Below are 27635 nucleotides of genomic sequence, written 5' to 3'. Positions count from 1 at the left end.
TTGGTGGGGATTGAATCGTGACGCAGCGAGGATGGGCGGAGCTAGGGCGGCCAAGGAAGCACAGCTGTAGCATCCTAAGATAACAGGAGCGCTTTGGTGCTCGAGGGCGGATCGAAGCGGGGGGGGGGGGGATCCATCCATCGGGACATCTGGGCGTTCTGATTGGCCGCCGCTCCAGATCCCCTTCCCCACGCGCGATTTCGTTTCCCCTGCATCGTGCCCCCTGCATCGGTCAACCTTAAGAGTCCGTGGAAGGTTCCGAGCAACCGCTCCAAAGGTTTGGCTGGGATGTCCTCTTGGCACAGGATCGGCCGCCGGCGCTGCTTCGTTCCTTGCCCCCCCCCCCCGGATTTTCAGGGGCTCGCGTGGAGCTTCCGCGGAGTTTGCGAGTTCGATCCTAGGTAGAGGCAGGTGTAAGGTCTCCTGCTTGGGCAGGGGGTTGGACTAGATGACCTGCAAGGTCCCTTCCAACCCTGTTAATCTGTCACAATCGGGAGGTTGTGAGTTCGATCCTAGGTAGAGGCAGGTGTAGGGTCTCCTGCTTGGGCGGGGGGGGGGGGGGTTGGACTAGATGACCTGCAAGGTCCCTTCCAACTCTGTTAATCTGTCACAATCGGGAGGTTGTGAGTTCGATCCGAGGTAGAGGCAGATGTAGGGTCTCCTGCTTGTGGGCAGGGAGGTTGGACTAGATGACCTGCAAAGGTCCCTTCCAACTCTGTTAATCGGTTATGTGCCTCCCCCGTTTTTCTTGAAGCTGATCCCACCTCCCCCGGGTTCCAACTGTTGCCAAAAGCTCCGTGGGAGGCTACGCTGCGATGCCCGGCGGACTCGGGCTTCCCGGGGCTGGAGCGGAGGCTTGGAGACCCGGCCCTCCACCCCAACTGGAAGGGACTGGGATCGGCGCGATCGCCGAAGCTCGATCGAGGAAAAGGACCGCAGAGCCTGCGCCAAGCCTCGCCTGCCGCGGCTGTAACGCCACAGGGGCCGGTCCTGGGAGGGTAAGAGGGCTACTAACGCGACCGATGGAGCCCCCCTTCCAAGCCCGGCGTCCCCTTCCTTGGAGCCCGTCGAAAGCCGCGGAACTGGTGCGCTGGAACGAGCGATCACCGTGGAGGCGGGACTGCTTCGGCGCGGGGGCGCCTTCCAGCGGACTCGCAGCCTCTCGGGCATCGGGGGCTTGGGGGGGGGTCTCCCGACCCTTGAGCGGTTTTAGGGGGCGAGACCTACCGCTCCCCTCCCTGAGTCCGTTCTGCTTGCTCCTCCTTTTGGGGGGGGGTCGGTTTTGGGAAGGAGAAGCGGCGTAGGTGGCTCCTCCGGCGCCGGAGCGCTCCGCCTTTCGCCAGCCCAGACGCAGTTTTAAGGCCCGGGCCCCGGGCGAACGACGGCAGCTCCGATCCCCCTCCTCGATGCGCCCGGCGGCTCCGGCACGCCCCTCCGCCCCGCCATGGGCTCCTGCGCCACCAAAGGTGAGCTGTCCGCTTGCGATCACGTTCCCCGCAGTCCGGGTGGGGCGCAGGGCGAGACCGAGGCCGGGCTTGGCTCCTTGGAAAAGCGTGGGCAGCGGGAGAGAGGGGAGGGGGCTCCAGGCCAGAGACCCGGCACCTTGACTCATTCTGGAGAAAAAATGTGAGCCTCCACGTACCGCCCCGGTGTACCTCTGTGTCCTTGCAGCTTAAAAGGATGACAGAAAGCAGAGAGGAGACGGGGTCTTAGAATAGAATAGAATAGAATAGAATAGAATGTGGGATGGGATGGAATAGAATATAGTATGGGATGGGATAGGATAGAATAGAATAGAATAGAAGATGGGATGGGATGGGATAGAATAGAATGTAGGCTAGAATAGGATAGAATTCTTTATTGGCCAAGTGTGATTGAACACACAAGGAATTTGTCTTTGGTGCATTTGTGCAAGTGGTTCCCACCTGCCGCTCAGTCCACTTGCGGGGTGTGTGTGTGCACAAATTATTCAGCCATGCAAAGGATGAAACGCTGCAAAAGAGGTCTTTTCTGCATTCTGTACATGCTCAAACAATAGCCCACCTTTCCTATTGGAGGATTCGAGAGAGCTTGTTCAGTCACACAAGCGCCTCCTGCCTCCAAAATGAGAAAGCAGCGCTTTAGTGTTCCATCGCTCCCATCAAGGGGGGGAGAGGTTGTTTGCAAACCCCACCTGTAGGGTAGGGAGAAAGATGGGGCCAGAAACCCCCCCCCCCCACACGCACAAGAAAGCCTCTCTAGTGGCATCTAGTGGTAGATTCCCCCAGGGCAGGAGTCAGCAACTTGTGGCTCTGGAGCTGCATGTGGCTCTTTCATCCCCCTGCTGCGGCTCCCTGCTCGGCTCCACAATTGATTGGGCTTTCGGTTAGGACAGGTGGAGGAAAAAGGACGCCATGCTAAGAGATTCTATGGTGGGAGAACTTCCTGTCAGCTCCACAATTGATAGGGCTTTCGGTTAGGACAGGTAGAGGAAAAAGGATGCCATGCTAGGAGGAGACTCTATGGTGGGGAAACTGGACTTCTGGTCGGCTCCACAATTGATAGGGCTTTCGGTTAGGACAGGTAGAGGAAAAAGGACGCCATGCTAGGAGGAGACTCTATGGTGGGGAAACTGGACTTCTGGTCGGCTCCACAATTGATAGGGCTTTCGGTTAGGACAGGTGGAGGAAAAAGGATGCCATGCTAGGAGGAGACTCTATGGTGGGGAAACTGGACTTCTGGTCGGCTCCACAATTGATAGGGCTTTCGGTTAGGACAGGTAGAGGAAAAAGGAGGCCACACTAGGAGGAGACTCTATGGTGGGGAAACTGGACTTCCGGTCGGCTCCACAATGGATAGGGCTTTCGGTTAGGACAGGTGGAGGAAAAAGGATGCCGTGGTAGGAGGAGACTCTTATGGTGGGGGAACCGGACTTCCGGTCGGCTCCAGAATAGAATGGGGGGGGGGGCTTCCGGTTAGGACTTTTGTGGCTCTTTTGAGTGTTTAAGGTTTGCCGATCCCTGCCCCAGGGGAAGGTGACAGGTGAAGGTCTGCAGCATGACAGAGGTGATGGAAAATGCAGGTAGCGTATGAAACCACGCCCCTTCCTCCGATCTGTGGAAAATCCTCCCCCCACAGGACCGTTCCCTGATGCCCAAAAGGTTGGGGGGGGGGCTGCACTAAGTGACCGAATGAATATAGGACTTGGGGGGAGATGAAACATGAGATTGTAGGTGCCAAATAGCATCCAAAAAGAGTTTTCTCCCATTTTCCTGCAATAGAAAAGGCCTAGCGCAGGGGTGTCCAAACTTGGCAACTTTAAGACTTGTGGACTTCAACTCCCAGTCAGTCCTGAAAATTGATTGTGGGGCAGCATGTGAAGGAATTCCATCTTTCCCATTCCTGGGAAAGTGCTACTTCCCTGTGCCGTGAGGTGAGAAGGATTATGGGATGCGGAGTTTCCATCTCAGCTGGAAGAAACCCACGACCCCTTTTTCAAAGACCCCCAGATATTGTCGATGGAGATTCTCGGTCATCCAAGGTGACGGTTGTGACGAAGGTCCAGTTGTCTTTGGGAAAAAAGCACCTTTGGGACTCCCAGGAATTGTGGGATCTAAAAGAAGCCCCCCCTCTCCATTCTCCTGGATGCCTTCCGCAGGAAGTGTGACCGGCCAGCAAGGGCATCTCGCCCCCTTCTCTTCCCTTCTCCATGCGAAGGGACAAGTAATCCTGGCTTGCTGGCTACAGGGAGACCCTCCCGGTTTCTGAGAGCTGCTTGAGCCTGCAACCTTTGCTTGTACAGAGCCACACGGAGCAGCCAAAGGCCCGAGGCCGATCTAGAGGTCATTGGAGAGGACCAGCTCCTCCCTGGATGGATTCCCCAGTGCAAATTGGCTGAAAGGGTGGCCACTACGAGGGCCAAACTCCTAGGGGAGCAAGGGACAACCCCCCTCTCCCATTTCCTGACTTTCACTCTGCTAAACAACAAATTCCCACAACACTGTCAAACTATTTGCTAAGACAGTATTGCTATTCTATTTCTCATCCTTCCTATTACCTATCTCAACCTACTTGTGACTATAACCTTGTTGCTTGTATCTTTATTATTTATATTGTCTTTAGTTTCCTTGTTGTTGTTAGTTGCAAAGTTGTGTCCAATCCATCGCGACCCCATGGATAACGTTCCTCCAGGCCTTCCTGTCCTCTACCATCCTCTGGAGTCCATTGAAGCTCACCCCAACTGCTTCGGTGACTCCATCTAGCCACCTCCTTCTCCTTCTGTCGTCCCATTCTTCTTTTGCCCTCCATCGTTCCCAGCATGAGGCTCTTCTCCAGGGAGTCTTTCCTTCTCATCAGGTGGCCAAAGGATTTGAGTTTCCTCTGAAGGATCTGGGCTTCTAAAGAGCAGTCAGGGTTGATCTCCTCTAGGACTGACCGCGTGGATCGCCTTGCAGCCGAAGGGACTTGCAGGAGTCTTCTTCTCCAGCACCAGAGTTCAAAGGTCTCCATTCTTTGGTGCTCAGCCTTTCCTATGATCCAACCTTCACAGCCATCCATTGCAACTGGGAAAACCATCTCAAGGGACAATCCCGGCTTGCTGGCTACAGGGAGACCCTCCCGGTTTCTGAGAGCTGCTTGAGCCTGGAACGTTTGGGTGCACAGAGCCACACGGAGCAGCCAAAGGCCCAAGGCCGATTTAGAGGTCAATGGAGAGAACCAGCTCCTCCCTGGATGGATTCCCCAGTGCAAATTGACTGAAAGGGTGGCCACTACGAGGGCCAAACTCCTAGGGGAGCAAGGGACAAACCCCCTCCCCCATTTCCTGACTTTCACTATCACTCTGCTAAACAACTAATTCCCACAACACTGTCAAACTATTTGCTAAGACTGTATTACTATTATTCTCCTCATCCTTCCTATTGCCTATCTCCTTCTACCTATGACTTCAGCCTTGTTGTTTATATCTTTACAATTTATATTGTTCTATTTAGTTTCCTAGTATGATTTGATTGCTTGTTAGTAACCTATGACTATCACTGAGTGTTGCATCTTATGATTCTTGATGAATGTATTCTGTTTTATTTTTCTTTATGTACACTGAGAGCCTATGCAACAAAGACAACTTCTTTGTGTGTCCAATCACACTTGGCCAATAAAGAATTCTATTCTGAATTCTATTCTACTGTATATTCTATTCTATTCTAGTCTATATTCTATTCTGAATTCTATTCTATTCTAATCTGAATTCTATTCTATATTCTGAATTCTATTCTAATTTGAATTCTATTCTATATTCTATTTTAATCTAATCTAATCTGAATTCTATTCTATTCTAATCTGAATTCTATTCTATTCTATATTCTAATCTAATCTGAATTCTATTCTATATTCTATTCTGAATTCTATTCTAATTTGAATTCTATTCTATATTCTATTTTAATCTAATCTAATCTGAATTCTATTCTATTCTAATCTGAATTCTATTCTATATTCTATTCTATTCTAATCTGAATTCTATTCTATATTCTATTCTATTCTAATCTGAATTCTATTCTATTCTATCTCACGTCTCTGATTCATTTGCTGTCTTAATATCAATGTAACCCTCTTTATTAAAACAAATTCCATTCTTTCTCTTATTTACATTCCTCGAGAACCATAAGGGACAACACTTATTGATAGTCACTAAGTGTTGTCCCTTATGGTTCTTGAGGAATGTATTTTTTATGTACACTGAGAGCTTATGCACCAGAGACAAATTCCTTGGGTGTCCAATCACACTTGGCCAATAAGGAATTCTTATTCTATTTTTGTTGGGGGTGGTGGCTTGAAGGATGTCTTAGCTACACGGCTCTCTTCCCCCATCCCAGCACCTGGCCTTTCTGTGCTGCTGCTGTACCCACCTCTTGCTTTCTTTCCGCAGAATTCCTCACGAGGGCCCACAAGGAAGGAGGCACCGTCCCTCTGCCGGACCAGGAAGGCGGCAATCCACCTGTTGCTCCCCCAAAAGAAAACACCTCTCAGGTAAAAGCTGGGCACCCCTCCCCCCTTAAGATGGCTGCCTAGGGAAAACCTTCCTATCCCATTTCTCTTCCCCCGAAAGCAAGCGCCAACATTTTTGGTTTTTTGGGGGGACAATGAAAACCACACCGTTGCAATCATCAGGACCAATGATACATTGAGAGACTGCGCACCGTGAAAGCAACGTACAAATCGGGTGGGGAGCTTAGCATGAAGAAAAGAAAGCCATCATGGCGAGGAGCAAGTGACAAATCTTACAGGGTGAAACGTAATTTAAAAGCCCGTTGCTGAAACCACAGCTAGGATGATCTCGGGTTGCACCTCCTAGGGCAGGGGTGTCCAAACTTGGGAACTTTAAGACTTGTGGACTTCATAGCTGGCTGGGGAATTCTGGGAGTTGAAGTCCACAAGTCTTAAAGTTCCCAAGTTTGGACACCCCTGTCCTAGGGAGAAGAAAAGGACATTTCAAATTAGGGGCAGCCACTGCCTAGAAGCCCCTTCCTGCACCCTATCACAGGAGGGGTCTTCAGAAATGATTAAATCCCCCCCTCCCCAGGCTCTGATTGGCAGGGAGTCTCCACAGGCGGCATGCAGCTCCCCCTCAGAGGCTGGGGCTTCTTTTAGACCAGGAATTGGCAACCTATTTGGATCCGTTTCCCACAGAAAACACCCGGAGCCACAAAAGTAAAGTAGCATATGTAGTTGAATTAAGCGTTCTGTTTTCTTGTGAAACTTTTCTTTCCTTGGATTTATCTATGCTTGGCCTACTGGGGTTCGAAAAGCTCAATAAATGGCGTGCCGGCGGGTGTCGCACATTTTGGCAGCTGTGACGCATATTTTGAGTGACGGGGAAATGCAGCAGCGGGAGGAAAGAGCTACATGCGACTCCAGAGCCAAAGGGTTACTGACCCCTGCTTTAGACCCACCACCAGCCAGGCTGGAACGGAGCGGGCCATCCTAGGTCACCTCTCTCTTCTTTTCCCTGCAGAAGTCCCCGCGGGGCTCCGGCGGGGCTGCCTTGGCGGCCTACGACGTGACAGCCCTTGCTACCTCCTCCCTGCTGGGTAGGTATGCCCTCCGGATCAATGGCTCTCCAGCAACTCCTCGGACGACAGACGCACAAAAGAGGCGCTTCTCCATCCGAGTAGCCTCATGCCAAAGGCCAGGAGAGCTGCACTGAATGTCTACGTCGCGAGCCTGACGTCGGGGTCCCTGCTGTGGCAGGGATAGGGTGGGCTGCAGGGGTGAAATCCTCCCGGTTCCGCCAAACTGGCAGGGACAATTAGTTCTCCGAACTGGTGACAAAAATCACTGGTGGCCCCGCCCACGCCCGCCTGATCGCCCTGTCGCTGCTCACCTCTTCCGGCCGCTTGACCCGCCCACCCAATCCGAATGTTTCTCCCTCCGTTCACAGCAGAGCTGCTGCAGCCTGTCCCTTTAAGGTAGAGCCAGGGAGAGAGGGGGCCAGTGGGGACCATAAAGGGAGCAGCAGCCCCGCTGCGAACGGAGGGGGAAAACATTTGGATTGTCTCTGCCACAGAATTCAACGTTAAATGCAGTAGAGACGATCCGAACGTTTCTCCCTCCGTTCACAGCAGAGCTGCTGCAGCCTGTCCCTTTAAGGTAGACCCAGGGAGAGAGGGGGCCGGTGGAGACCATAAAGGGAGCAGGAGCTCCGCTGTGAACGGAGGGGGAAAACATTTGGATTGTCTCTGCCACAGAATTCAACGTTAAATGCAGCAGAGACGATTTGAACGTTTCTCCCTCCGTTCACAGCAGAGCTGCTGCAGCCTGTCCCTTTAAGGTAGACCCAGGGAGAGACGGGGCCGGTGGAGACCATAAAGGGAGCAGGAGCTCCGCTGTGAACGGAGGGGAAAAACGTTTAGATTGTCTCTGCCACAGAGACAATCAACGTTAAATGCAGCAGAGACGATCCGAAAGTTTCTCCCTCCGTTCACAGCAGAGCTGCTGCAGCCTGCCTACAGAACTGGTAGTAATTTTTTTTTTTGAATTTCCCCACTGGTGGGGTGGCCACAGTGCCCGAAACACAGATGACCCAAAGGGAACACCTTCGAAGGCATCGGAGCAGCTGGATAAGACAGCCCAGAGAAGAAGTTCTCTGGGATGCTTTAATCTGGATTCCCGAGGGGAGGTTGGACTACGTTGGAGTCTCAAGATTCCCCCGCCAACGTGAGGATCCTCCTCTTACACTGGGTGACTCTGACAATGGTGTGGGTGTGGTCCGCTCGATAAGCATCCCACCCAAAAGGAGCCTCCGCTGGGAGAGCAGCCAGAGACTGGGAAGGGGGCCACCATTTCAGAGAGGGCAGTCGGGCCAGTCCATCTTCACCGGCTGCAAAGGGGGTCTTCGCGCTCCACTGCAGCTTAAGGGTTTGGACAGCGGGGAGATGAATGTGTCTTGTGCTGCTGGTTTCCATGGAAACCCTCCACCGTTTTTTTCCTTTCCCCCGAGCCGGGAAGGCAGCAAAGCCGGCACAGTGGCATTTGTCCCCATGGCTCCCCCACGTTCCCCCATCTGCTCACGCCTGGGCTCAGTTCTGCTTCTCCTCTGTCCTCCAGGCCTCGTCCAGAGCCTGAAGGACCACATCACCAAGCCCACCGCCATGGCCCAAGGACGCGTGGCCCACCTCATTGAGTGGAAAGGCTGGAACGCTCCCCCCGTGGGTTGGGGGCAGCCCCCCATCGAAGAGGTGCTGTACGAGGAGCTGACGGACGAGGTGAAGGAGGCTCGGTTTGCGGCAGGTGAGGGGAGGGAAGGAGGGATGGGGGGGGGCTGGTGCAAACCAGGGGTGGACGGGAGGGGGGGTGTCTGGCCAGCAGGCATCCCTTGCTTCCCCTCCCCCAGAAGGAAATGCACAGGGATGGCTGGTTTATCAACTCTTCGATGCTTGCATTTGACGTGGGTGGGGGTGTCTCAGTCTTTCCCCAAGCCGCCTGTGCCTCACCTCCCAGCTCTCTCGCCCCTCTCCAGGTGTGGCTGAGCAGTTTGCCATCACGGAAGCCACCCTGAGTGGTTGGTCCTCCCTGAACGAAGAGGAGCTGAGTGACAAGGGATGCTTGCAGGATGTGATCCAGCTCCAAGGTATGACCCAGTGGTGAAATTCATTTTTAAAAAAAAACTACGGGTCCAGTGGGCGTGGCTTGGTGGGCGTGGCAGGGGAAGGTTACTGCAAAATCATCATCCCCACTCCACTCCTGGGAGGAAGGATATTGCAAAATCCCCATTCACCTCCCCACTCTGGGACCAGCCAGAGATGGAATTTACTGGTTCTCCGAACTACTCAAAATTTCCGCTACGGGTTCTCCAGAACCCGTCAGAACCTGCAGAACTCAAGAACGGACGTTAAAAGTAGTAAACTTAGCAGAGATGGGCAAAATCTCAGCATATCTGAAGGGTTATTCAGTTGAGAAATACAAGCGGGAATGGAGAAGATGGATTGACTACACTCCAAATAAATATCGGACTAAGAAATTCCAATGAGCTCATGAATGAACAAGGAGTGTTACAATTTATCTAAAGTTAGTTTAATAAAAGGGGAGTTAAAGTACGAGAGGAGGTAGGATGCTGTAGTTAGTTAACTTATGTTAGTGTATGGTTGTTAAATGTTTATACCCTGTATTTTGCTCTGGGAGGTTGGGGGGAGGGAGGGTTGGAGGAGGGAATATTTGTAAAAACTATTAAATTCTTTAATTAAAAAAAAAAGAACCTGCTGAATTTCACCCCTAGTATGACCCCTGGCCTTTGCCCCTTCCTTTTGCTTCTCTCTCAGTTCCCCTGGCTGTGTCCTCTTTCTAACTCTCCTCCTCCTTCTCCTCCTCCGACCAGATCTGGAAGGCATCTATCTGCAGGACGGTCTCCTCTTGTGCCCACCGGCTCCGGCAGGCAGCCTACAGGCCTTCGTGCTCTCCAACCCGGAATCCCCCATCCCAAGCGGAGCCTTGAGAGCGAACGAGTGGAGCAGGGCCAAAGGCGGCTTGGGAAGGGCAGAAGGGAAGCCGGTGGGACCGCCTAACGCCCATAGATGGCAGCAGAGTGCCACATCCCTGCGTTACGTGGACAGCAGCTCTCCCTCCGAGGACGAGGTCTTCTATGACTAGGCTTTGTGTCGCTCCGTGGTGAGGCTGGCAGCAACTGCGGTGGCGTTAGTGGCTCCGGGAGGGGCGGGATTGCGTGGCCGAAGGGGGGGTCTTGCTCCAGAGACTCTTTGCAGGCCGAGCCCACCCTTCGCCTGGCAGCCTGAGGAGCTGGGCTCAGGCAGTGCATTATGATCCCAGAGTCGTTGCGGTTGCAGGGTGATGTGCTTTTTTGACACAGCCCGTCAGCCTGATCCACGATTAGCACTTCCAGCACTGAGATGGACCCTGCACAGCTGGTAAGACGGTAGGGGAGGATGGATTCGGAGCAGGGGTCAGTATGCGGGTGGAAATTCAGGCTGAGGAAGCTCCCTGCCTACATGATCCATTCAGCCTCCTGTCCCTTCAAGTGTTCACAGAGCAATGTCAATGCTTCCTTACGGACTAAAGGGCGCCTGGCCCATGAATGTTCTTACTGAAGGTGTAAATAAAAACAGGTGCCGCAGAAAAACGGCGTCCACCTTTTTGCCCGAAAGGAAAACTGCCGGGTGCCCTCCAGATGTCCCCTCTGTGTTTGAGCTGGGAGAAAGGGACTGGCCTCGGAGGCACCTGTGGGGCACCTTCCCCAGAAGCAGCAAGGCAGGTTTGCCCTGATTGGAGGCGAGGTCTGATCAGAGCCTGATTGACATGTCTGGGGCGGGGGGGGGGGTGACAAGGGAGGAGAAGCCAGCAGATTCCCGAGACTCTTCTTTAGCTGGGGAAAGGACATGACCAGGTAAACACACCCCCCCCCAATCAAAAACCCCGCTCAAACCAGGACACGCTCGCTCGCACAGGCGCCAGAAACCCAAAGACCACCGGCCAGCTGGTTTTCGGGTTTCCGGTGCGCGCAAAGACCATGCACACCGGACACCAGAATAGCAGCTGGGAATGGTGCGCGTGCCCAAAGAGAGGGCTCTGTGTGTGCCAGCTCTGGCATGCGTCCCATAGCTTCACCATCATGGCACTAGGGCAGGAGGGAAATTCAGCAGGTTCTGAAGAACCAGTAGGGGAAATTTTGAGTAGTTTGGAGAACCAGCAAATACCACCTCTGGCTGCCTCCAGATTGGGTAGGGAATGGGGATTTTGCAGTATCCTTCCCCTGGAATGGGGAGGGAATGGTGATTTTGCAGTATCTTTCCCCTGGAGTGGGGAGGGGAATGGAGATTTTGTAGTATCCTTCCTCTGGAGTGGAGAGGAATGGGGATTTTGCAGTATCCTTCCCCTGGAGTGGGGAGGGAATGGAGATTTTGCAGTATCCTTCCCCTGGAATGGGGAGGGAATGGGGATTTTGCAGTATCCTTCCCCTGGAGTGGGGAGGGAATGGAGATTTTGCAGTATCCTTCCCCTGGAATGGGGAGGGAATGGGGATTTTGCAGTATCCTTCCCCTGGAGTGGGGAGGGAATGGGGATTTTGCAGTATCCTTTCCCCTGGAGTGGAGAGGGAATGGAGATTTTGCAGTATCCTTCCCCTGGAATGGGGAGGGAATGGGGATTTTGCAGTATCCTTCCCCTGGAATGGGGAGGGAATGGGGATTTTGCAGTATCCTTCCCCTGGAGTGGGGAGGGAATGGAGATTTTGCAGTATCCTTCCCCTGGAGTTGGGAGGGAATGGGGATTTTGCAGTATCCTTTCCCCAGGAGTGGGGAGGGAATGGGGATTTTGCAGTATCCTTCTCCTGGAGTGGGGAGGGAATGGGGATTTTGCAGTATCCTTCCCCTGGAGTGGGGAGGGAATGGGGATTTTGCAGTATCCTTCCCCTGGAATGGGGAGGGAATGGGGATTTTGCAGTATCCTTCCCCTGGAGTGGGAAGGGAATGGAGATTTTGCAGTATCCTTCCCCTGGAGTGGGGAGGGAATGGGGATTTTGCAGTATCCTTCCCCTGGAATGGGGAGGGAATGGGGATTTTGCAGTATCCTTCCCCTGGAGTGGGGAGGGAATGGAGATTTTGCAGTATCCTTTCCCCTGGAGTGGAGAGGGAATGGAGATTTTGCAGTATCCTTCCCCTGGAATGGGGAGGGAATGGGGATTTTGCAGTATCCTTCCCCTGGAATGGGGAGGGAATGGGGATTTTGCAGTATCCTTCCCCTGGAGTGGGGAGGGAATGGAGATTTTGCAGTATCCTTCCCCTGGAGTTGGGAGGGAATGGGGATTTTGCAGTATCCTTTCCCCAGGAGTGGGGAGGGAATGGGGATTTTGCAGTATCCTTCTCCTGGAGTGGGGAGGGAATGGGGATTTTGCAGTATCCTTCCCCTGGAGTGGGGAGGGAATGGGGATTTTGCAGTATCCTTCCCCTGGAATGGGGAGGGAATGGGGATTTTGCAGTATCCTTCCCCTGGAATGGGGAGGGAATGGGGATTTTGCAGTATCCTTCCCCTGGAGTGGGAAGGGAATGGAGATTTTGCAGTATCCTTCCCCTGGAGTGGGGAGGGAATGGGGATTTTGCAGTATCCTTCCCCTGGAGTGGGGAGGGAATGGGGATTTTGCAGTATCCTTCCCCTGGAGTGGGGAGGGGAATGGAGATTTTGTAGTATCCTTCCTCTGGAGTGGAGAGGAATGGGGATTTTGCAGTATCCTTCCCCTGGAGTGGGGAGGGAATGGAGATTTTGCAGTATCCTTCCCCTGGAATGGGGAGGGAATGGGGATTTTGCAGTATCCTTCCCCTGGAGTGGGGAGGGAATGGAGATTTTGCAGTATCCTTCCCCTGGAGTGGGGAGGGAATGGAGATTTTGCAGTATCCTTCCCCTGGAATGGGGAGGGAATGGGGATTTTGCAGTATCCTTCCCCTGGAGTGGGGAGGGAATGGGGATTTTGCAGTATCCTTCCCCCTGGAGTGGGGAGGGAATGGGGATTTTGCAGTATCCTTCCCCCTGGAGTGGAGAGGGAATGGAGATTTTGCAGTATCCTTCCCCTGGAATGGGGAGGGAATGGGGATTTTGCAGTATCCTTCCCCTGGAATGGGGAGGGAATGGGGATTTTGCAGTATCCTTCCCCTGGAGTGGGGAGGGAATGGAGATTTTGCAATATCCTTCCCCTGGAATGGAGAGGGAATGGGGATTTTGCAGTATCCTTCCCCTGGAGTTGGGAGGGAATGGGGATTTTGCAGTATCCTTCTCCTGGAGTGGGGAGGGAATGGGGATTTTGCAGTATCCTTCTCCTGGAGTGGGGAGGGAATGGGGATTTTGCAGTATCCTTCCCCTGGAGTGGGGAGGGAATGGGGATTTTGCAGTATCCTTCCCCTGGAATGGGGAGGGAATGGGGATTTTGCAGTATCCTTCCCCTGGAGTTGGGAGGGAATGGAGATTTTGCAATATCCTTCCCCTGGAATGGGGAGGGAATGGGGATTTTGCAGTATCCTTCCCCTGGAGTTGGGAGGGAATGGAGATTTTGCAATATCCTTCCCCTGGAATGGGGAGGGAATGGGGATTTTGCAGTATCCTTCCCCTGGAGTTGGGAGGGAATGGGGATTTTGCAGTATCCTTCCCCTGGAATGGGGAGGGAATGGGGATTTTGCAGTATCCTTCCCCTGCCATGCCCAAGCCACGCCCACAGAACCGGTAGTGAAAAAATTTAACCACTGCACTAGAGCCTCTTCTCAAGAGTTTACCAAACTGAGGGAAACTTTGAGACTTCTATACATTACAACCATTCTGTTGTGTCTTAGCAACTATTTCTAAAATGCCCAAAGATCTAAAAAGTGCCCACATTTTTCCACTTGGTCCTCTTTCCTCATTTTTTATTTTAAACTTTGCAGTGACTCCTTTTTTAGGCAAGCCGGAGAATTTCGCTAGCAAACAAAGATCAGGTTACAACCCCCCACCCGCCAGGAACTAAACCTACGGCTTCCACATCTCCAGCGCTCTCCCTCCCACGGGCTTCTGCTATCGGCTGGCTTTGGGGTTGGCCAGTTCTTCGATGGCTTTCCTGAGCTGAAAAAGAGAAAAAACGAAGCAAAGCTGACCACGGGGCACAGGGCGTGGGTCGGTGTTGCAAAACTCCCCTTTCCCCTTGCCAGGTCAAAAGAGGGAGTCTGCAGTCCCCCTTTTTCAGGCCGATGATGCCATGTATTGGCATAGTAGCAGAAGCCAAGCCTCCAGCGGCCACCTGTCCTCATCCCCACCCCCACCCCAGAAGGAGGGCAGGTGGGAAAGAGGAAGGGGCATGTCGCTGCGCCCTCCAGCCACTCACTCACCTCCCTCCTGGTCACGATCCCTACCACTTTCCCCAGTTGCGTGACAAAAGCCCGTTGCAGGTTCAGCATCTCAAAGAGGTTGTGGGCCTGCAGGAGGAGGAAAAAAAGAAAAGATGCTTGAGGGAAGAGGGCCCTCTGGGAGGCCCCTTCTCAGAAACCTCTTCCCCAATGGAACCCCCCTTGAAAACCCTGCCTGGCTCTGTTCCCCAGTCAATCCCTCCCCTCCCTGGTCGCAGCTTCCTGTTCTGACCGAGGCTTCCCAAAAGCATGAAGCAAACTCCTGGTCCCGACAAATTTATTAATTGACTGTCAGTTCTGCTCATTCGCATCCAGGAAAGTCTTTGGAGGGAGGATTTACGGTCACAGACCTTATCTGGCTTGGAGAGCTGCCAGGTTGATATCTGCAGAACTTGGCAAGGAGTCTCAGAAAGTCACGAATCAATGAAGCGAACTAATGGTCTCTTGCAAACTCCACTCCCCTTTCGCTCCTCTTTTATTTCCTCTGGGAGGGGCAATGCATCGTCCACCTGTGGCCTTACTCCCAAGTCGATCCCTGTTCTCTAGCTGTTCCCTTCGTCTGGCAGCTCTGCGCATGCGCACACTGGGAACAGGCTCCAGCTGTTCTTCTGCCTCATTGATGTCTGACTCTGAAGGCAGCTGATAACTGGCATAAGGCCCAGGCCCCTTCTCTGCCTACGACACAGAGTCCTCATCAGAGCCTTCCTAGCGCCTCAGCAGAGGCACGAGTCTGCTCTGGACTGAGGCAACCTGTATAGCACTCAACCACCTGAGGTACCTGGTGCAGGGATGTCCATGGGGAGAGCTGCAGGGTGACAGGATTGATAGGGCAGCCTTCTTTCAAAGTCTGGCCCGAGATAAGCTGGAAAGGAGAAGCACAGCCATGAATGCAGCAGGATGGAAAGGAGCCCTGTGTCCCTCCCCGTCCCCCTTCCCCGCCACCGAAAGCACGTAATCGACTCCTGTCGGAATCACCCTCTCAGACCCACCTCTTTCCTCGTCTCCTCCTGTGGCAGTCTGGAGTCTTCATGGCTCTGGAGAAACTGGATGAGACTGGACCGCTGGATCACCCCCAGCAGCATCTGAGACTCTGAGGGAGAAAGAAGCAGAGGGAAGGGTCCAGGTTTGGTCACCACACTATAAAAAAAGATGTTGAGACTCTAGAAAAAGCACAGAGAAGAGCAACCAAGATGATGAAGGGACTGGAGACTAAAACATAGGATGAACGGTTGCAGGAACTGGGTATGTCTAGTCTAATGAAGAGAAGGACCAGGGAAGACAGGAGAGCAGCCTTCCAATATTTGAGGGGCTGCCATAGATAGAAGGGGAGTCAAGCTATTTCCCAAAGCACCCGAAGGCCAGACAAGGAATAATGGATGGAAACTGACCAAGGAGAGATTCCACCTGGAAATAAGGAGGAATTTCCTGACAGGGAGAAAACAACCCATGGAACAGAAGTTGCCTTCGGACATTGTGGGAGCTTCATCCCTGGAAGCTTTCAAGAAGAGACTGGACTACCATCTGTCAGAAATGGTGCAAGGTCTCCTGCTTGGGTGGAGGGGTTGGACTAGATGACCTATAAGGCCCCTTCCGACTCTGTTATTCTAAGACTGTTGTTTCTAGGAATGTGGTTGCGTGGACGTGCCTATTTGTGTTACAAATGCTTCAATGCTCCTCCAACCATCCGGTGGGACCCTCCCGCCAGACGGATCCAGCGCGAGACGCACACAGAGGCACCGCTTTACCAACATTGTCGACCACCGGATACTCCTGGGCATCCGTCGTGGTGACCACCTGGAGGACGTCGTGGAAGGAGGCTTCCTGGGACAGGAGGACGAAATCGGTGTTCATGAACTCCTGAGTGGTGACCAGGTAGGACCTGCAAAGGGAAGCAACGCTCACCAGACCGATGGCTTCACTGGGAGAAGAGGGGCTGCTGGCGCCTGCCAAGCAAGGTCAGGCCAGAGGCGCTCTGGGCATACGCAAAGTGGAAGGCCGGCATCCCAATCCCTGGGTCCCAGCAAGCCAAAGGGGGCAGGGCTGGGCAGCTCACTCGATATGCCTGCTGCGGATGCGAGGAAGGTACGGTAGCTTCTTGACAATGATGGTGCCGTCATAGAAGGAAGGCTGGAACTTCTGGGCAATGGCGTTGGCCACCAAGACAGCCAGCAGCACAGGCAGGATGTGGGCAATCTGCCCGGTCATCTCAAAGGCCAGCAAGGCGGTGGAGAGGGTGTGGGTGACTGAGCCAGAGAAGGCAGCAGCCCCTGGAAGGGGAGGGGGAAGATCAGAGGGTGGGCAATCTCAGGGACTGCATAGGTACGGGGGCGCTGTTTCTACACTGCCTGTGCCTCCCTAATGTTCTGAGCGAGGCTTCCCAAGAGCCTGAAGCAAACTCCTTGTCCTGACAAAAACCCCTTTTATTAATTGACTGTGAATTCTGCTCATTCACATCCAGCAAAGTCTTTCCAGGGAGGATTTACGGTCACAGACCTTATCAGGCTTGGAGAGCTGCCAGGCTGATGTCTGCAGAACTTGGCAAGGAGTCTTGGAGATTCAGGAACCAATGAAGCGAACTAATGGTCTCCTGCAAACTCCACTCCCCTTTCGCTCCTCTTTTATTTCCTCTGGGAGGGGCCATTCATTATCCACCTGTGGCCTTCCTCCCAAGCCGACCCCTGTTCTTTTTCTGCTTCGTCTAGCATGCACACACTGGGAACAGGCTCCAGTGTTCTTCTGCCTCACTGATGTCTGATTCTAAAGGCAGCTGATAACTGTCAGATGACCCTGGCCCCCCTCTCTGCCTCCGACACAGAATCCTCATCAGAGCCTTCCCCAGCCTCCAGGACTGGCCCAGGTTCCTCCCCAACCTCCTCACTGTCCGAATCTGCTGCCAGCTCTGCTGGCTGCTGGCGGGTGGTACCACCTAAGTGCCAAGGAAGCCTCCCGACATACCTGCCAGCGCATACGCCCCAGGAACAATGAGGCTAGGAGGGCCCTCCGCAGTGATGCCCGTGGGGAAGAGGAAGGCTGCGGCTTCACCCACCAAACGCCCGATGGCAGCTCCTGCGAAGGGACAGAGAAAGATCATCTTTCCCTCCTGAGCCTGACAGACCAGCCTCTCTGGAGGCTGAAAGCGGACGACGAGAGAAAGTGGAAGCGCTGACCGTAAATGAAGACGGGCATGAAGTACCCAGCGGGCATAGGCATGGTGGTGGCCAAGACCAGCATCCAGAACTGCAAGGACAGAAAGGATCAACCATTGGCAGCTGTTCTGACCCCCCCTTCCTCCTTCGCCCACACAGAACACGCTCCGGAACAATACAAATGAACAGGGTTTATTTTACAGACAGACAGAAAATTCCGTGGCAGTAAACCACCACGACAAAGCTCACAATGACAAGACACGAAAGCAGCTATCCAGCTGGCTATGTTTCAAGACCAAGACTTCTTGCAGGAGTCCTTTGTTGACTGCTGCAAAGGGCGTATCCACAGTCAACCCTTTTATAGCCTGGAGAGGAGTCCAGTGACGTGCGGTGACGTTTATGACTGGTGAGGCTGGTGACATCATCAAACCACGTGGTTTCTCCGATCGCAGGGGCGCAGCCCAAACGGAGAAATTTCTTCAGCTCCAGCCTCAATCAGCGCAGCCGCGGTCCCCTTCATCTTGCCTCAGGAAGGAGGGGAATGGGACCACGTGTGCAGGGGAAGGGGATTGCGGCTCTGCTAATCTGAGGCTGTGCGCTGAGGAGCCGCCTGCACACGTGGTCCCATTCCCCTTGCAAGGATCCCGGGCTCGCCCAATGCAAAAAATGCCTGGGTACCGTGTTTCCCCGAAAATACAACCTGTCCTGCGCTCACTGACCTAGCGTTATCCCGAAAGCGCCAAGTTACAGGAGCCGGGGGTGGGGGGAGCGCTCACGTTGCTTGCCGCCTTCGGTATACCGCTAGGTTGGGGAGTGGCGTTCTGTCCGGCCAGAGGGGAGAGTTGCCGGGAAACTCTCCAGCCGGGAAAAGCGCCATTCACTGACCTCAGCAGCCGCCCCGCAAATCCCCTCTCCAGCCGGGAAAAGCGCCATTCACTGACCTCAGCAGCCGCCCCGCAAATCCCCTCTCCAGCCGGGAAAAGCGCCATTCACCAAGCCCTTGCGCAGCTCTCCCAGGCGACCGCTGCTGGCTGCTGCTGCCCGCCGCCGCCCCGCTCCGCTCCGTGCATAACTTCCAAACTTCAAAACTTCCAGCATCGGCCGCTCTAGGAGTGCTCTCTATGGTGGGCCGGCTGCTGGACAGAGAGATTTCCGGACAGTCTTCCAGCAGCCGGCCCACCATAGAGAGCACTCCTAGAGCAGGCGATGCTGGAAGTTTTGGAGTTTGGAAGTTATGCACGGAGCGGAGCGGCGGGGCGGCGGGCGGCGGCGGGCAGCAGCAGCCAGCGGCGGTCGCCTGGGAGAGCTGCGCAAGGGCTTGGTGAATGGCGCTTTTCCCGGCTGGAGAGGGGATTTGCCGGGCGGCTGCTCAGGTCAGTGAATGGCGCTTTTCCCGGCTAGAGAGGGGATTTTCCGGGCGGCTGCTCGTGAGCATAGTTACCTCATGGCTACTTCGCCCCTGAGGCTGTGCCCGGCTCTTCGGGAGCCAGTTCACAAGAGAGCAGCCGCCCGGCAACTCTCCCCTCTGGCCGGACAGAACGCCACTCCCCAACCTAGCGGTATATTGAAGGCGGCAAGCAACGTGAGCGCTCCCCCCCACCCCCGGCTCCTGTAACTTGGTGCTTTCGGGATAACGCTAGGTCAGTGAGCGCAGGACAGGTTGTATTTTCGGGGAAACACGGTACCTAGGCATTTTTTGCATTGGGCGAGCCTGTGATCCTTGCAAGGGAAATGGGACCACGTGTGCAGGAGGCTCCTCAGCACACAGCCTCAGATTAGCAGAGCCGCGATCCCCTTCCCCTGCACACGTGGTCCCATTCCCCTCCTTCCTGAGGCAAGATGAAGGGGACCGCGGCTGCGCTGATTGAGGCTGGAGCTGAGGAGCCTCCTGCACACGTCCCATTCCCCTTGCAAGGATCCTGGGCTCGCCCGATATAAAAAATGGCGAGATCGGCACACTTGGGGCTGCTGCTGAGATGTCCAGGGAGGCTAAACCAAGCCGCGCGCCTCTCCCAGCCACTTTCACAGCTTCCTGGAGTAATTCTTTTTTATTTTCATGACGAGAGTGGTGAGGCTCCGCCTCCCCTGCCTCCCCTGACTGCACGTCACTGGAGGAGTCTCCTGATCAACAGCTGAGAGCCCTTACCGCCGATAATTACGCCCACGCTCCTTGCGTCTATGGGCGCGGCGATAACGAGCGTCCAGGAACTCCCTGTTAATCTCTGACTCACGGTCTTGTGACTCCTCCCCACTGCTCCAAGGCATGACATCAGGAGCCCCCCTCCTCTGGCTCTCACCGCTGCTCCATGCCTCAGGCGCCTCCTGGTAGCCGACCAGACTCTCCGATCCCTGCTCAGAGTCGGAACCCTGTCCAGGGTCCTCCACATCCTCCTGAGCCGACTCATAGGGACCCTCACTCTCGGAGTCTGGTGGCAGCGGCAACGGCTCCTCCTGGGCCACAACAGGCAGCCCAACCTTTTTGAGAGCAGGGCCAGCGCTGGCTGGCTGGCCACTCAGAAGGTTGATGGCATGCGTACGCGAGAGCGCCTGGAAGGAGCTCTGCAAGGCCCAGAAGAGGCCAGAAGAGACGCGGCCCCTGAAAGGGAGTCCTGCTGCGTGCCAGGCAGAGGGAGTTCCCAGACTCATCACCTTCATCACCAGGAAGATAGACAGCGTGCCGAAGATGGAGATGTCGGGGTGCCACCACTCCTGCCATAGGTTGAGGGGGTCCACCTGGGGAGGCCTGTCAAGGGACACATTCTGGGAGAGGACATTCCAGGTGCGGTTATCGAGCAAGGAGGTGAGCAGATCCTTCATGCTCAGCTGCACAAAAGAAAGGGGAAACACGGGTCTCTGCTGCTTCTGCCCCATGGCACAGAGGGGCTGCCAGCCTCTCCCCCCCTGCCTTGCCTCAGCTCCTCTGGCTTGCCATGGCAGAGAGCCAGCGGCAGCCCCGTGTGTTCTCAGCAGGCTCCGCCCTTGGCAGCCAACGGCCGATAGTTACCCTGGAAGCCATGAATTGTCCCAAGCTAAGGGGAAAGGTGATGGAGGACAGCACGAAGGCCACCAGCACCGAGTAGAGGGGCTTCCTGTAAAAGAAGGCCCAAAGGTCAGGGAGAGGGGAGGGGAGAGGAGATTGGGAAAGCAATGTAACTCAACAAAGCCACAGGTTATGAAGAGGGCTGGGCTGGGGGCTGCCATAGGCCGCTGTGCTTCTGGGGGTAAATCTTGTGATGGAGAAGCAGAGGAAGCTTTAGAGATAAGCCTGAGAATCTCAACAGCTTGGAAGAGAGTTGTGGTGGCGCAGTGGTTAGAGTGCACAACTGCAGGCTACTTTTGCTGACTGCCTGCAATTTGGCAGTTTGAATCTCACCAGGCTCAAGGTTGACTCAGCCTTCCGTTCTTCCGAGGTGGGTCAAATGAGGACCCAGATTGTTAGGGGGCAAGAGGCTGATTCTGTAAACCGCTTAGAGAGGGCTATAAAAGCACTGTAAAGCGGTATATAAGTCTAAGGGCTACTGCAATCTTCCTTCCTTCCTTTCTTTCTTCCATCCATCCACCCACCCACCCATCCATCATGCACAGTGGAATGCAGTATTGCAGGCTAACTCTGCCCACTGCCAGGAGTTCGATCCTGACCGGCTCAAGGTTGACTCAGCCTTCCCTCCTTCTGAGGTGGGTCAAATGAGGACTCAGATTGTTGGGGGCAAGAGGCTGACTCTGTAAAACTCTTAGAGAGGGCTATGAAGCTCCCAGTGATTAGAATGCAGTACTGCAGGCAACTTCAGTTGACTGCTAGATGCAGTTCAGCAGTTCAAATCCCACCAGGCTCAAAGTTGACTCAGCCTTCCATCCTTCCAAGGTGGGTAAAATGAGGACCCAGATTGTTGGGGGCAAGAGGCTGACTCTGTAAAACTCTTAGAGAGGGCTATGAAGCTCCCAGTGATTAGAATGCAGTACTGCAGGCAACTTCAGTTGACTGCTAGATGCAGTTCAGCAGTTCAAATCCCACCAGGCTCAAAGTTGACTCAGCCTTCCATCCTTCCAAGGTGGGTAAAATGAGGACCCAGATTGTTGGGGGCAAGAGGCTGACTCTGTAAGCTGCTTAGAGAGGGCTGTGAAGCCCTGTGAAGCGGTATATAAGTCTAAGTGCTTATTGCTATTGGAAGCCAGACTGCCATTTTCTTCCAGTGAAATGTTGGGGGGAGGGGCGATCTAACCAGCTGGCAAACATCAGTGGTCTCCCCAGGGAGCCCCTTTTCGGTGAGTCCACTTCCTGTACTCCCCCGCTCCAATCCCGCAACCAGAGGAGCCATCCCAGGGACTCTGGTGAGCTGCCCTCTGGCGTCTACTTACTCAGTAGCCAGCAGCCTGGCCGTGAAGCGGTTCCTCCGGACATAGCCCAGGAACCAGCGCTGGCAGAAGAGGTAAGCACAGCTCAGCACGCCGCAGATCACGCTGCAAGGGAGAAAGGAGTCCTCCCAGTTGAACCGTGCTCTCGCTGCTGCATCCCCCCTCCCACCCCAGGGAGTCCCCTGCCTCACCCGAGGAATGTGAAGAAAACGGTCTCCGGCAGATCAAAGGGGAAATCAATTTTGAAACTGGTCTTGAAGAGGGCTGTGATGGTTTCTGAAAAGCAGGGGTGCAAAAGCCGAGGGGCTCGGACTCTTGATCTCCTGGAGCCCCTTCCGAGCTCCTGCCCCACCCCCCTGCCTGGCCCTTAGCCAAGCAGCCCACAGGAAAGGAGAAACATTCCAAGCACAATCCAAAGAAGCCGAATAAGTGGTGGGGCTTGACCCCCCCTCCCCGCTCAGTGTGGCCCCAGCCTCCCCGGGCCGGTCACCCCACCTGTAGCCATAGCATCAATCGGCTGAACCCCATAGATCCGTGGTGGCGAACCTATAGCATGTGTGCCAGAGGTGGCACGCAGAGCCCTCTCCATCACCAGTTGGTTTTTGTGGGCGCTGGAGCGCCTGAAAACGCCCCCTCCCCCAAATGCCCAGAAACCACCAAAAAACAGGCCCTTTTTTCTGGCCATTTTTGGGGCCTGAAAATGGCCAAAAAACCAGCCCAGAAAAATTGCCAAAAAACCAGGCATGCGTGTGCCAGCCAGCTGATCTTTGGGTTTCTGGAGCTCCGGCACATGCAAAGATCAGCTGGCCGGAGCATGCGTGTGCTAGAAACCTGGAGACCAGCTGGCTGGCACGTGTATGCGCATCGGCCAGCTAGTCTTTGGGTTCCTGATGCGTACCTGCTCATGTGTTCCGGTTTGGGCACTCAGTGCCAAAAAGGTTCGTCATCCCTGCAATCAATGCACTAAATGTGTTGAGCACTCTCCCCGCCCTCCCCCCCCCCCAGACAGAGTGGCCCAGGGATCCCTCCTCTGGCCGATTGCTGCCCACCTTGTTCACTGTTGAAAACAGCCAACAGGCGGAACATGAAAGCGCCACAAGTGGCCGAGAAGAAGCCCCTCCAGTAATCCCGGATGGCAAAGTGGGAGGATACGACCTCGATGCTGAAGAGGACCCCTGGAGGAGTGGCAACGGGGGTGGGGGTGGGGGTGGGGGAGAGCAATCCGGATAGTCAGCCCCACATCCATCGGTCTGGCCACTCCGTGCGCCCCTTCCCCCACCCGCTCTGGCCTCCCTTTGCAAAGGGACTTTTGCCAGAAATGGCAGCCCCGTGCCAGCTACGTCTTACCGCTGATGGGTGCCCCAAAGACGGTTGCCACGCCCACGGCCGCTCCTGCCACCAGCATCTCGTTCTGCTTGCTTTTATTCTAGGCAAAGCAAAGGGGCGCCATTTTGAGAGGCTGCTGCAGCGGTTCCAGGAACCCCCAGAGCTGGGCCAACTGCAGGGCCCTCCAGCCAGCCACATAGTCCTCAGCTGCCCCCGGACTATCCCTGGGGTGCAGCCTCGCCTCCTCGACCGTACCTCGTACTCCCCAGAAACGCTGGTCCGGATCTTGCCCAGGTAGGCGGCGATCATGCTGGAGAGGTGAACAAAGGGTCCCTGCAGAGGCCGGACGGAAGGAAGACAAAGAGGATGACCTGAAAGGCTCAGAGGAGGGAGAGCTCAACAAAAAAAAACCTTCGTGCAACAGTGGTCTCTCCCAGTAGACCCTCCCCCCAGAGTAGAGGCTCATCTCCTGACCTCAGTCGGACCTTGAATGTCTCTAGGAAGGAGAGTCCGCCCCCCCCAAAAAAAACATTCACCCCGGTTGCTGGCGGGATCATCCACCTATCAGCTTCCCTGTCTCTGCTCCTTCCTGGCCTGAAGGAACCCAGGTCCTCTTTCCCTCTTGAGCAGGGGTCTGCAACCCACAGCTCTGGAGCCACATGTGGCTCTTTCATCCCTCTGCTGCGGCTCCCTGTTGCTCAAAATATGCATCACAGCTGCCAATGTGTGATACCCGCCGGCACGCGATTTAATGAGGTTTTCGACCTAGCTTTTTTTCCCCAGAGTTCAAAATGTTTTGGTTGCATGCAGAAATAAAAATTTGTTTTCTCCGTAGCAGTTCGTTGATTTTCGTAACACGTTATAGGTTTTTATTAAATTACATAGGATAAAGGTAAAAAATATTAATATATGCAGTGCTGTTGTGGCCCAGCAGGATCCGGTTGAGCTGCTGATGGACTCGGATAGCGAGGAACCATATGAGTCTGCCCTGGATGATGTGGAGGACCCTGTGCAGGGTTCAGACTCAGAGCAGGGACCAGAGAGGCTGGTTGGCCACCAGGAGGCGCCTGAGGCATGGAGCAGTGGGGAGGATCAAAGGCAGTTTGCCCCTGATGCTACATTGAGAAGGGCTGAGAAACAGAAGTGGTTGTGGATTGGCCCCTCCCAAGAGAGATTATAGGTGAGGCGTTGGGAGGGGACATTTGCAGGAAACAACCATTCGAATTAGTACTTAAGAAAATCTATGTATTCTAGCCGTGTCTGCTCGTTTGGACTATCTGCGTGGCTTCATTTGAATTATCTGGGTTGCTGTATTGAACTTGAGTTGTCTGGGCCCTCAGCCAAAGGATTCGTTATCTCAGTAATTAAACAGTGGCAAACAGCCAAGCCTGTGTTCTGGTTTATTCACAGGCGTGGAGAACACAGTGCTTTCTTCATTTTAGAAGGGTTTGTGACTCCCGGTGTTTTCTTTTCTGTGGGAGACGGGTCTAAATGGCTCTTTTGAATGTTTAAGATTGCCGACTCCTGCTCTTGAGCTGGAGCACCTTCAGCACAAGCTCTAAGAAGGAGGCCGTCCTAGGTGGGCAAGATCAAATAGGTGTGGGGCAGAAGCAACATCCGAAGCCATCCCCTCCAGACACCAATTCCTTCCTCCTGTCTCTAGAACTTTTCCCTTTCAAACTGATACAGCTTCCTGTCTGTGTCCAAAGGCTGAAACCCCGCCACCCCTCAGGCCACAAAGGTGCTGCTTGGAGGCAAGAGAGAGAGACACACACACACCCTCTTAATCCACCCGCTGGACACGTACCACTTTCCCGAGGAAGAGGGTGCTCCCGCAGGCGAGCGTGCAGGTCAGTCCCACGACTTTCGCCCCAAAGTTCTCCATGGCCAAGTACTCCTCCAGGATGACGCCAGTCAGGATGGTCTTGAGTTCGGGGATGCCAGAGCCTGGTAGAGAGAGGGCAGAACTATCTCTCCCCCACTTCTGCCCGCCTAGCAGGAGTCCCTAGTGCCTCCCTGGAGGCCTCTCAAACCCTAATTAATGAGGCAGGCTAGACACAGTGTGTGAATGAGGCCCCAGGTTGCCCTCTCTTCTGCCATCTTCCTTTCAGAGAGAAGAAGAAGGCAGCAGATGGAAGAAGGAAACCTTGACGCTTCCCAATGGGCACAGGCTGCCCATCCGTCTCCCCGCACCCCTCGGCCAGACTTGGGAGAAGAGAAGAAAGCATCTGTTCTGACCGAGGCTTCCCAAGAGCACAAAGCAAACTTCTGGTCCCGACAAAAAGACCCTTTTATTAATTGGCTGAGTCTCGGAGAGTTGTGAACCAATTAAGCGAACTCTCTCCTGCAAACTCCACTCCCCTTTTGCTCCTCTTTTATTTCCTCTAGGAGGAGCCATTCATTGTCCACCTGTGGCCTTCCTCCCAAGTCGACCCTTGTTCCTTAGTTGTTCCCTTCGTCTGGCCACTTATGCATGCGCCCACTGGGAACAGGCTCCAGCCGTTCGTCTGCCCTAACTGATGTCTGACTCTGAAGGCAGCTGATAACTGGCATACGGCTCTGGCCCCCTCTCTGCCTCTAGCACAGAGCCCTCATCAGAGTCTTCCCCAGACTCCAGGACCGGCCCATGTTCCTCCCCAATCTCCTCACTGTCCGAATCTGCTGCCAGGTCTGATGGCTGCTGGGGGGCCACAACAGCTGTTTCCCAGTCCCAGAACAGGGCATAACGACCACTGGTTGCTGACCCCAGCCTCCATCCCGCCTCACCTCCAGCGTGCTGGGTAATGCTTTGGGAAAAGCCCGTGGAAAAAGCCGAGAGTGCGACTGGGTACATGGTCCAGGAGAGGAACTTCAGCCCCGGGTAGTCTCCAACCTCTTGATAAAGCCACATGTGCGCTGGAGAATCCAAAGGGAAGTTGGGAAGTCGGCTGTGAACTGAACTGCCCCAGGACTGTCAGCGTCGTTTGCTGCTTGTGGCTGCCCTGAAGGCATGGAGAGCCTAACCCCCCTGCCCCCCTCTTGAAACTGGCACCCCTTGTGGCACGGGGTCTCCACAAGTGGCACGAAAGGCGCTCTTTTCTTCTGTTTGTCAGTCCAAGCCCAGCTTGGGGAAAGTGGCGGGATTTGGCGGGGCAAAAGCTCACCGCTGGCAACCCTGGAGACGGTGAAGTCCATGGCGAAGCTGACCAGCGCCATGACGACGCCTAGGGCAAAGAGGTAATACCAATCATCGCCGACTCGGAAGAGCTGCCGCTTGAGGCACCCCAGGCAACCTGCAGAGGGCAGCAGAGGGTGGGAATGAACGGGCACAAGAGAGGCCCTGCCATTGTAATGTCAGCCGCCTCCAAGGAGGGATGAAGAGGCCAAAGGGCCACCACCACCTCCGGCAAACGCCAACATCTGGAAAGCCTCCAACCTCGGTGCCACCCATGTGGGAGACACTCTTGTGGCTGAGTGGCATCTCCCTGTCTCCTACCGTGCACCTTGCGCCGGGCTTTTGGCCAGGGTCTCCAGTTGTCATCCCAGGGCAGGAACACATTGGCCTCCTCCTCTTCCTCCTTGTTCTCGGCTCTCTCTTTCTCCCCGCCGGCTTTCTCTGGCCTCTCAGCAGCCATGCCCCGAGGCTGGCAATGGAAACACTGGATGCAGCCCAAGAGGAGGAGGAGGAGGATCTGAGCCGTCTGTTTGCAAGCACCAAGGCGGACGGAGTCCCCAGAGGCCTCCTGCTACCGCTTGTCTGGATCTTGGCCGCAGGAGTGAACCAACAAGGAAGCCCCTGAAAGGCAGAAGTTCTGAACAGGTGAAAGGAAGAGGAAGGCGCACCCGGGTTCCCACTCTCAAGACCCTGCAAAGGGAAGACGCTCCACTGACAGCAGCCACCGAAAGGGGCAAACCTCCAACAGGATCCACCTGCCTCGTTCCGGGGCTCTCCGATCTAGGAAGGTGGCATTTCTATCGCCTGCGGGAGCCTCAGACACTCAAGGAAATCCAGACAACAGTCAGACAACAACGCACAGTCTTCCCCCCCCAACTCCGCCTCTCAAACCAGGGTCCCCTCCATGGCCCCCGACTGGAACCTGTGCAAAGAAGGCTCACTCCACCTCAGCCGGCTCTGGGTGCCTGTGTGTGCGTCTGTCAAAGACTCCTGCTGCTCCTGGGTCAGGGCGACTTCTCTGAAGCCAGTTTCCTCTGCCTCTGCCCTGGCCAAACCTGGTGCACACACACAACACCTGTCTCCTGGGCCCTCCCTGTTCTCTCCCACACCTCCCTCCCTCCCTCCCTGACCTCTAACTATCCGGAAGTCTCTCTCTGGGACCCACAGGAAAGGCCCTCCAGCAAGCCCATTCCAGCTCAAGCCAGCCTTCTCACCAAGCAGCACGAGAAGGGTGGGGTGGGCAGGCAGGCAGCTGGCAACCAGCCCCATTTGGCTGGCTGCCCCACACCTTGCCACCCACACCTCTGAGGG

At 54.8% G+C, this 27635-nt stretch overlaps 2 protein-coding genes across 9 annotated transcripts; one reads left to right on the top strand and one right to left on the bottom strand.

Annotated features, from left to right (window-relative positions):
• FAM131C (family with sequence similarity 131 member C) lies at window positions 1-10600 on the top strand. 5 transcript variants are annotated; one of them, XM_081954675.1, is made up of 7 exons: window positions 588-639; window positions 755-1466; window positions 5903-6003; window positions 6989-7064; window positions 8038-8763; window positions 8993-9103; window positions 9848-10600. In XM_081954675.1, the coding sequence occupies exons 2-7, from the start codon at window positions 1445-1447 to the stop codon at window positions 10117-10119; spliced, it is 1308 nt and encodes a 435-aa protein (XP_081810801.1). In that variant the 5' UTR covers window positions 588-639; window positions 755-1444; the 3' UTR covers window positions 10120-10600. The 5 variants fall into 5 exon arrangements, with proteins under 5 accessions (XP_081810800.1, XP_081810801.1, XP_081810802.1 ...); XM_081954676.1 differs by lacking the exons at window positions 588-639; window positions 755-1466 and adding an exon at window positions 2434-3061 and having other exon boundaries at window positions 8038-8190; window positions 8581-8763; XM_081954674.1 differs by having other exon boundaries at window positions 1-1466.
• LOC309392958 (chloride channel protein ClC-Kb-like) lies at window positions 6031-27616 on the bottom strand. Of its 4 annotated transcripts, XM_081954638.1 has the most exons (20): window positions 26646-27387; window positions 26314-26442; window positions 25937-26065; window positions 24978-25117; window positions 23426-23503; window positions 23192-23270; window positions 22894-23019; window positions 22036-22120; window positions 21848-21949; window positions 20496-20580; window positions 20141-20314; window positions 17513-17582; window positions 17301-17411; window positions 16399-16612; window positions 16091-16224; window positions 15335-15435; window positions 15124-15207; window positions 14328-14414; window positions 13976-14064; window positions 6031-6324 (listed from the first exon to the last, which is right to left on the bottom strand). In XM_081954638.1, the coding sequence occupies exons 1-19, from the start codon at window positions 26782-26784 to the stop codon at window positions 14017-14019; spliced, it is 2115 nt and encodes a 704-aa protein (XP_081810764.1). In that variant the 5' UTR covers window positions 26785-27387; the 3' UTR covers window positions 6031-6324; window positions 13976-14016. The 4 variants fall into 4 exon arrangements, 3 of the variants coding, with proteins under 3 accessions (XP_081810764.1, XP_081810763.1, XP_081810765.1); XM_081954637.1 differs by lacking the exon at window positions 6031-6324 and having other exon boundaries at window positions 13820-14064; XM_081954639.1 differs by lacking the exons at window positions 6031-6324; window positions 25937-26065; window positions 26314-26442; window positions 26646-27387 and adding an exon at window positions 27539-27616 and having other exon boundaries at window positions 13820-14064.
• Between the last annotated feature and the right edge of the window lie 19 nt (window positions 27617-27635).

This window comes from Natrix helvetica (genome assembly GCF_964273705.1).
Source record: "Natrix helvetica genome assembly, chromosome: 5".
Taxonomy (NCBI): domain Eukaryota; kingdom Metazoa; phylum Chordata; class Lepidosauria; order Squamata; family Natricidae; genus Natrix; species Natrix helvetica.
Note: the sequence above shows the minus strand (reverse complement) of the source record. Positions and strands in the feature narration are given on the sequence as shown.